This window comes from Phyllobates terribilis, unplaced genomic scaffold (genome assembly GCF_046119375.1).
Source record: "Phyllobates terribilis strain yellow unplaced genomic scaffold, ASM4611937v1 Scaffold_4__5_contigs__length_816908805, whole genome shotgun sequence".
Classification (NCBI taxonomy): Eukaryota; Metazoa; Chordata; class Amphibia; order Anura; family Dendrobatidae; genus Phyllobates; species Phyllobates terribilis.
This window is the reverse complement of record NW_027362764.1, coordinates 179,710,619-179,720,643: the sequence shown is the minus strand read 5'-3', so window position 1 is coordinate 179,720,643 and position 10,025 is coordinate 179,710,619. Positions and strand designations below refer to the sequence as shown.

At 42.5% G+C, this 10,025-nt stretch overlaps 1 protein-coding gene across 2 annotated transcripts in view; it reads right to left on the bottom strand.

Moving 5' to 3' along the window:
- Positions 1-432: 432 nt before the first annotated feature.
- The window catches only part of RAB5A (RAB5A, member RAS oncogene family), a 35,457-nt gene continuing 25,864 nt past the window's right edge, over positions 433-10,025 (bottom strand). For both annotated transcript variants that reach the window (XM_073677959.1, XM_073677960.1), the window contains exons 4-6: positions 9,692-9,814; positions 6,901-6,994; positions 433-1,520 (exon numbers count right to left, since the gene is read on the bottom strand). In XM_073677959.1, the coding sequence (XP_073534060.1) occupies positions 1,405-1,520; positions 6,901-6,994; positions 9,692-9,814 (333 nt within the window). In that variant the 3' untranslated portion in view covers positions 433-1,404. The remainder of the gene's footprint in view (positions 1,521-6,900; positions 6,995-9,691; positions 9,815-10,025) is intronic.

Genomic DNA, 10,025 nt, shown 5'->3' with positions numbered 1-10,025 from the left:
AAAATAATGTTTTACGTAAAAGCTGAAGTAAAAAAGAAAAACTTGCATCATAACACGTGATAAGCACCACTAAAAAACATGCCAAAAATGGTACAAAATGATCTAGAAGTCATATAGAACAAAAATGGCATCACAGAAAACATCAACTTGTTCCGCAAAGACCGTGGCCCGTCATATTAAAATTTTTACTAAGCGCGGCCCATTTACCCAGCTAAGTTTGAGACCCCTGGTGTAAGCTATATAATTATCAATCCCTCCAATCTTGAGAACGCAGAGTTTGTTTAACCAGATGTAAATTGCAAAGTTACTTATTTTTATAAGAAATTTGCAATTTTACCCATTTATGATGAGAAAACCCCCTTTAAATATGGAACTACTTAGATCATTTATTTCAGATGATAATTAATACAAGTAGACACGATGCAATCCAGATAGAGGAAAAAAAACATTAGCTTTTTATTTCATCATTTTAGTAACTGTACAATTTTAACCAAATCTTACAAGTAACAGAACATATTAAACATAAATGAAGACTACAATCCAGTACCCTATTTACAATACAATTTTACCATCCAATTTTAAGATAACTAAATGGAGTACACATAATTGTTAGAACATTGTATTTGTATTGGGCAAAGACGAAACAAAAAAGATAAACCCCATAAAAGCAGAATTAACGGATACTAAAAGTGTTTTGTGAAGGCAAAAAAAAAAAGTAACATCTCAAATCACTTGAATAATAGCTGACAATTTTAGCATGATTTCAAGGAGTTGCTTTCGAAATAAAATGGCAAACTATTCCCCAAAGAGCTAAGAAAACCAGAATCGTATTTCCCAATCTCCTATTAAGAAGCAGAACAATTAGTGGCTGATAAGTTATACAGTAAGAAGCGGAATGTACATTTTAGCAGAGGAGGCGACGTTTAATGAATACTGTGAAGAGGCTGAACCCATTTCCTATTATACGTTTACTCATTAAAAATCAATTGTTTCAAACAAACCATTTAAAATGTCCCCCTAAGGGTTAATGATCACCATTATAAATTAGTCAGACCCGGAATTCATCACTGATAAAAAGTTAGGAATTTCATTTGCTAACATTTGGCGAGGGGTTTTCTTGAGTGTATCTGCGACAAGACGACATTTTATCTGCTTTTAGAAATTAATGCATGCGTGTTAAAGACCAGATTCAGCACTTAAAAGAACTCGGGGAGAGAACGCTGCAAGTCTCTTCGGCGGTGTAACGTTTCACTGGGCCATGTTATTGAATCTATTGCCAGGGGGACTTCCAACGCATTGCGCTGAAGGGTCGCCACTGAGGTGAGAAAGGGTTAAACACTCAATTGTTATTTTAACAAATTAGGAAGCAAGAGAATATCAATAGTTTTAAAAGTACATGAAGGCTTAGTTACTACAGCATTGACTTTTGCTAGGCTGTGCGCTTTCGGTAAGATCTACTCCCCGTCCTCTGACAGTGTTGCCTCCGCCAGTCTGTGGTTCCGTCTTGGGAAGCTTTTTGGCTGTAAAACAACAAGAAAGAGAAGTATTGAACAATAATAAGATTAACAATTTAATACAAACTAATATATATTCAAGAGTTTGTATGTTCTCCCCATGTTTGCATGGGTTTCTTCCATATTCTCCGATTTCCCCCCACACTCCATGGACAGACCAATAGGGAATCTAGATTGTAAGTATGTATGTACAGTACAGACCAAAAGTTTGGACACACCTTCTCATTTAAAGAAATTTCTGTATTTCCATGACTATGAAAATTGTACATTCACACTGAAGGCATCAAAACTATGAATTAACACATGTGGAATTATATACTTAACAAAAAAGTGTGAAACAACTGAAAATATGTCTTATATTCTAGGTTCTTCAAAGTAGCCACCTTTTGCTTTCATGACTGCTTTGCACACTCTTGGCATTCTCTTGATGAGCTTCAAGAGGTAGTCACCGGAAATGGTCTTCCAACAATCTTGAAGGAGATCCCAGAGATGCTTAGCACTTGTTGGCCCTTTTGCCTTCACTCTGTGGTCCAGCTCACCCCAAACCATCTCGATTGAGTTCAGGTCTGGTGACTGTGGAGACCAGGTCATCTGGCGTAGCACCCCATCACTCTCCTTCTTGGTCAAATAGCCCTTACACAGCTTGGAGGTGTGTTTGGGGTCATTGTCCTGTTGAAAAATAAATGATGGTCCAACTAAACGCAAACCGGATGGAATAGCATGCCGCTGCAAGATTCTGTGATAGCCATGATGGTTCAGTATGCCTTCAATTTTGAATAAATCCCCAACAGTGTCACCAGCAAAGCACCCCCACACCATCACACCTCCTCCTCCATGCTTCACGGTGGGAACCAGGCATGTAGAGTCCATCCGTTCACCTTTTCTGCGTCGCACAAAGACACGGTGGTTGGAACCAAAGATCTCAAATTTGGACTCATCAGACCAAAGCACAGATTTCCACTGGTCTAATGTCCATTCCTTGTGTTCTTTAGCCCAAACAAGTCTCTTCTGCTTGTTGCCTATCCTTAGCAGTGGTTTCCTAGCAGCTATTTTACCATGAAGGCCTGCTGCACAAAGTCTCCTCTTATCAGTTGTTGTAGAGATGTGTCTGTTGCTAGAACTCTGTGTGGCGTTGACCTGGTCTCTAATCTGAGCTGCTGTTAACCTGCGATTTCTGAGGCTGGTGACTCGGATAAACTTATCCTCAGAAGCAGAGGTGACTCTTGGTCTTCCTTTCCTGGGGCGGTCCTCATGTCAGCCAGTTTCTTTGTAGCGCTTGATGGTTTTTGCAACTGCACTTGGGAACACTTTCAAAGTTTGCCCAATTTTTCGGACTGACTGACCTTCATTTCTTAAAGTAATGATGGCCACTTGTTTTTCTTTACTTAAAATTTGTATTATGGCAAGAAAAAAAGCAGCTAACAGTCTATTCAGTAGGACTATCAGCTGTGTATCCACCAGACTACTGCACAACACAACTGATGGTCCCAACCCTATTTATAAGGCAAGAAATCCCACTTATTAAACCTGACAGGGCACACCTGTGAAGTGAAAACCATTTCCGGTGACTACCTCTTGAAGCTCATCAAGAGAATGCCAAGAGTGTGCATAGCAGTCATCAAAGCAAAAGGTGGCTACTTTGAAGAACCTAGAATATAAGACATATTTTCAGTTATTTCACACTTTTTTGTTAAGTATATAATTCCACATGTGTTAATTCATAGTTTTGATGCCTTCAGTGTGAATGTACAATTTTCATATAGTCATGAAAATACAGAAAAATCTTTAAATGAGAAGGTGTGTCCAAACTTTTGGTCTGTAATGTATGTATGTATGTATGTGTGGGTGGGTGTATGTGTGGGTGGGTGTATGTGTGGGTGGGTGTATGTGTGGGTGGGTGTATGTGTGGGTGGGTGTATGTGTGGGTGTATGTATTTGTGTTTGTATGTATTTGTGTGTGTATGCAGGCCAGACAGACAGACAGACAGACAGACAGACAGACAGACAGACAGACAGACAGACAGACAGACAGACAGACAGACAGACAGACAGACAGACCGACCCCAAACTTAATATCTTCCGTGCTGTATGCAAAATGACCAGAGAAGTGTGTCAGATGGGTTTGTCTTGATTAGGAAAGTTTCCCATGACCCTGCGATTCCACTGAACGATTATTGTGAACGAGGTCATCTTATGATAATTTAGAAGTGTGAATAGGTTTCCAAATCACCCGATTTACGAGTAAACCACTAGTTAAATCGGGTGATATGATCTTTTTCGCAGCTCAAAAGATCATTGTACTCAGCTGCGCATCCTGTGTAAACAGAATCTGCACTGCCGAGAACAATGGCATCCTATGCGCACTGAAGATCCATTACAGATTACAGTCCACATCACGAGCGCAGTCTACCTATAAAAACAGGCAATTAAACATCTAACAAGTTGCCGATCGGTGGTCTTTTAGTTCCGCCTTCAGTAGGTGTAACCACAGGATTACATGTGCATCACATCTACATCAGCACAGTGGAAACAACCTAGTCCCGGCAGTGGTCTCGCTTTCCTTCAGTACATGTGCTGTTCCAGAGCCCAGTCTGTAGAGTAGGCTGTAATGCTATTTGGGGAACTCGCCATCACCTATATGGTGATTACAGCAGTTTTAAAACAGCAGAAATGTTCCCTTTCAATGAATTTTCCTGGCACGAATGATATAGACTTTTATAGTAAATTACTAATATACAGTGCATTGTGAAAGTATTTGGCCCCCTTGAACTTTTCTACCTTTTGCCACATTTCTGGCTTCAAACATAAAGATATAAGATTCTGTTTTTTTTTGGGAAGAATCAACAAGTGGGACACAATCGTGAAGTGGAACGAAATTTATTGGATATTTTAAACTTTTTTAACAAATTAAAAACTGAAAAGTGGGGCGTGTAATATAATTCGGCCCCCTTGAGTTAATACTTTGTAGCGCCAACTTTTGCTGCGATTACAGCTGCAAGTCGCTTGGGGTATGTCTCTATCAGTTTTGCACATCAAGAGGCTGAAATTCTTGCCCATTATTCCTTGCAAAACAGCTTGAGCTCATTGAGGTTGGATGGAGGGCGTTTGTGAACAGCAGTTTTCAGCACTTTCCACAGATTCTCGATTGGATTCAGGTCTGGACTTTGACTTGGCCATTCTAACACCTGGATACGTTTATTTTTGAACCATTCCATTGTAGATTTTGCTTTATGTTTGGGATCATTGTCTTGTTGGAAGATAAATCTCTGTCCCAGTCTCAGGTCTTTTGCAGACTCCAACAGGTTTTCTTCCAGAATGGTCCTGTATTTGGCTCCGTCCATCTTCCCATTAATTTTAACCATCTTCCCTGTCCCTGCTGAAGAAAAGCAGGCCCAAACCATGATGCTGCCAATACCATGTTTGACAGTGGGGATGGTGTTTTCAGGGTGATGAGCTGTGTTGCTTTTACGCCAAACATATCGTTTTGCATTGTGGCCAAAATGTTCTATTTTGGTTTCATCTGACAAGAGCACCTTATTCCACATGTTTGGTGTGTCTCTCAGGTGGCTTGTGGCAAACTTCAAACAAGACTTTTTATGGATATCTTTGAGAAATGGCTTTCTTCTTGCCACTCTTCCATAAAGGCAAGATTTGTGCAGTGTACAACTGATTGTTGTCCTATGGACAGACTCTCCCACCTCAGCTGTAGATCTCTGCAGTTCATCCAGAGTGATCATGGGCCTTTTGGCTGCATCTCTGATCAGTCTTCTCCTTGTTCGAGATGAAAGTTTAGAGGAACGGCCAGGGTCTTGGTAGATTTGCAGTGGTCTGATACTCCTTCCATTTCAATATGATCGCTTGCACAGTGCTCCTTGAGATGTTTAAAACTTGGGAAATCTTTTTGTATCCAAATCCGGCTTTAAACTACGCTACAACAGTATCTCGGACCTGCCTGTTGTGTTCCTTGGTCTTCATGATGCTCTCTGCACTTGAAACAGAACCCTGAGACTATCACAGAGCAGGTGCATTTATACGGAGACTTGATTACACCCAGGTGGATTCTATTGATCATTACCAGTCATTTAGGACAACATTGGATCATTCAGAGATCCTCACTAAACTTCTGGAGTGAGTTTGCTGCACTGAAAGTAAAGGGGCCGAATAATATTGCACGCCCCACTTTTCAGTTTTTAATTCGTTAAAAAAGTTTAAAATATACAATAAATTTCGTTCCACTTCACGATTGTGTCCCACTTGTTGTTGATTCTTCCCAAAAAAATAGAATTTTATATCTTTATGTTTGACGCCAGAAATGTGGAAAAAGGTAGAAAAGTTCAAGGGGGCCAAATACTTTCACAATGCACTGTATCTGTAGACTCCAGGAGCCTTCATCCGTTGGGTGGCGCTCCGCTCCAGGGTTCAACAGCTTAGCCATCTGTGTTCCCTGTCACATAGTCAACCAAAGAGGCCAGCTTATAAACTGAAATAAGTAGTCATCCAGCCCCCTTCACACACTGCTGCCATTACATTCTGACTCAGAAACTGCTGTCCTGTTTCTAGCACCGGACGTGCAACAAGACCCCCCAAAAACAGAGCAGCGAACATCGGATCTGGGCTGCTACAAGTATAACTTACTACACTAAGCTTTGGGCTTGTGTACACTGTGTTTTCTTCATTCAGATTCCGCCCAAATTATGGAAGAACCGCCGGCAAAGCCACTTAAGGAAAATGACCGCCAGCTTTTCCCTCATGTGGCTTCATCTGGGAAAACTTGGCAGGTGCGCCAGGGTCTAAAAGACGTCATGTGCACATAGCTTTCTGCAGCAATTTGTTTTATCCAGAAAACCCTTCTAAAAGGGCGATTGTCAGCTCAAAGTGAATGCTCATACCAAGCACAATCCTGGTCTACACCTGGCATGGTCAGTTTCACGTAACCTACTAGCTTTTCATCTAATCTCTGCTCCCACCTATTCTTTGATTGACACTTCGGGTCATCAGTATCGAGAGGAGTGCAGACTAATTTGTTTGGCACTACCAAGGGTGCACGGAGCACCTGTGCTCGTCTTGTGCTGATACCATGACTGGCCATTATGGTGTCATTATGGATGCCGCTCTACTGAATTCCTAATAGATAATCAGTGAGAAAAGTAAATTAGGAAAGCAGGGATATTTGGAAAATTGAAGTTTTCCTGTCGAGGGCATGTTTAGCATGTGGAAGAGGGACACCCTTCATTGAATTTTAAATTCATTGTCCAGATTTGTACGGTGCATTTCACAATACTGATGGAAATATTTTGCAAAGTATTTGGAATTTATGAAGCAAACCCCATAATACACCATTCAATACTCAATGTATAGGGGCACGTCATTCATTCTTTAAGCTTACCTATTGCCATGAATATTTCATTCACATTTGCTGATGTTTTGGCAGATGTCTCCATAAACAATAAACTGTTGTCATCTGCATAAGCCTGAGCCTCCTGCAAAAGATCCATACACAGAGTTCATCTGAGTACATACATGTGAAACGGTTCTGTCTAAAAAGAGAACGCATTGCATGACAACCAAAAATAAACTTGGCAAAAAAAAATAAATAAAAACACCTCACTAGCATGTCATTTTGTCTAACAGTCCTGTATCGGTTACAGAGTGTACATAGACCACATACAACTCTTTGAGGAGAGGTAGAACTTCCTAACCGAACACCTCTGCTCTTTAGCACCAGCCATTGTGGGGTTCTCAGTACATTGACAGCGCGCATCTCAGCTATGGCCAGTCATGATGCACGCTGTTGATGTGATGTCTCCACTGCATCCAAAACACCATGACCGGAGCAGCGGTGAGGAGGCAGCACTGGACCCGAGGAGTGCGAGCTAAAACACCATGACCGGAGCAGCGGTGAGGAGGCGGGACTGGACCCAGGGAGTGCGAGCTAAAACACCATGACTGAAACAGTGGTGAGAAGGCGGGACTGGACCCAGGGAGTACGAGCCAAAACACCATGACCGGAGCAGCGGTGAGGAGGCGGGACTGGACCCAGGGAGTGCGAGCTAAAACACCATGACTGAAACAGTGGTGAGGAGGTGGCACTAGACCTGGGGAATGTGAGATAAAACAACATGACCGAAACAGTGGTGAGGAGGCGGGACTGGACCCAGGGAGTGCGAGCTAAAACACCATGAATGAAACAGTGGTGAGAAGGCGGGACTGGACCCAGGGAGTGCGAGCTAAAACACCATGACTGAAACAGTGGTGAGGAGGTGGCACTAGACCTGGGGAATGTGAGATAAAACACCATGACGGGAGCAACGGTGAGAAGGCGGGACTGGACCCAGGGAGTGCGAGCTAAAACACCATAACCAGAGCATCGGTGAGAAGGCGGGACTGGACCCAGGGAGTACGAGCCAAAACACCATGACCGGAGCAGCGGTGAGGAGGAGGCACTGGACCCGAGGAGTGCGAGCTAAAACAACATGACCGAAGCAGCGGTGAGGAGGCGGCACTGGACCCAGGGAGTACGAGCCAAAACACCATGACCGGAGCAGCGGTTAGGAGGCGGCACTGGACCCAAGAAGTGCAAGCTAAAACACCATGACCGAAGCAGCGGTGAGGAGGCAGCACTGGACCCAGGGAGTGCGAGCTAAAACATGATGACCAGAGCAGCGGTGAGGAGGTGGCACTGGACCCATGGAGTGCGAGCCAAAACACCATAACCGGAGCAGCGGTGAGGAGGCGGGACTGGACCCAGGGAGTGCGAGCTAAAACACCATGACTGAAACAGTGGTGAGGAGGTGGCACTAGACCTGGGGAATGTGAGATAAAACACCATGACGGGAGCAGCGGTGAGAAGGCGGGACTGGACCCAGGGAGTGCGAGCTAAAATACCATGACCGGAGCAGCGGTGAAAAGGCGGGACTGGACCCAGGGAGTGCGAGCCACAACACCATGACTGGAGCAGCGGTGAGGACCTGCCATAAGAGCATACAGATGAATATGTAAGCAGAGCACCAGCCTCTACAGGCCGCCCTGAAGCATGAGCATATCATTATCTCCAAAGTGAAAGGAAAGATTACACAAGAACCAAAGGACGGATTTCATCAACCAAGGTATTATTTTAATCCATGTAATGTCGCCCATCAGACAGTGTATGTAGTTTACTGAGCACAATCCTGCTGACAGGTGCGCTATAAACATATTTATAGGTGAATGAGTCATCTAGAAATTGGTCCTAGTGAGCGTGTGCTTGGATAACTGAACTAGATAGGGGCCAGATTTAATACAAATGATAACAATCCATAAAGTGCTGTGGAATATGATGGTGCTATATGAATTACAATAATTCATTTTTATTTGCAGAAAACCACATTTATCTACACAAAAGATTAAAATATTATAGTAGTAAAATAATAATAACAACACCAATGATACTAATAATATAATGACAATAGTAAGGCTATGTTAACACGTTGCGTTTTTCCCTGCAGGCAAAGCCGGCTCTTTTGGCGGTAAAGATGCGGCTTACAAAAAGCCGGTTTTGCTGCGTTTTTTTGGTGAGGATTATTTGTCTCATTTGTCTATAGTATATACATATGTTTATTAAGTTAATTTTATTCACAAAAAAAGTTGCATTTTTTTTTTTTGCACTTTCTCTCTTTCTACGGTGAAAAAACGCTGCAGAAATGCTGAAAGAATTGACATGCGGCAGTTTTCAATAAAACAGCAGTTTTCCAATTCAGTCAGGAAAAAAACAACCAGTGTGCATGAGATTTCTGAAATGTCATAGCTTTTGCTGGTACTGTAAAAATCAGCTTTTCATTTGCATTAAAAATTGCTGCAAAAACGCAAGGTGTACATAGACTAATATGGTCCTTCTTCATATAGACAGATCTAGGTTCTTCTCTATGGTGCACAGATGACATTCCATTCCAGGCTCTGATTATTCACAGTTTATTCTTTTCTTTACACACCATAAGGAGTAACCAGAGCCTGGAATGTCAGCTGTACAGAATAGAGGAGAATCACAGTGATCATCCATGCCATAAGAGACGCGGACACTGCAATTGCATTTTATGGAGACAGACATCTCATTGACAATTTGATTTCTGCCAGTTTGTACTCAGAGGCACGTAGATGGATTGTCAACACAAATACATAAAAAAGGGAAATCATCCATGTACCTGGAAGTCCACAGCTCGCTTAGAAGCCAGATCGGCTTTGTTACCAGACAGGGCTATGACAATATTGGGGCTTGCTTGTCTCTGAAGCTCTTTTACCCAGTTCTTTGCTCTTGCAAATGATTCCTGTATGAGAATACAGACGATAGATGACATCTCGTATGGTCATAATTATAGAGCATACACAATCTTCCTACTAGCTGAATTGATGTTCCACAGCCTGAGTAAATCAGGACAAGCCACCAATATCATCTGGAGAATGTAAGGATGAAGCCAGGACCACTACTCTTCAGTTCACTTCTCATACACTGCTGGAGGCATCTTGTTCCCAGCCTGA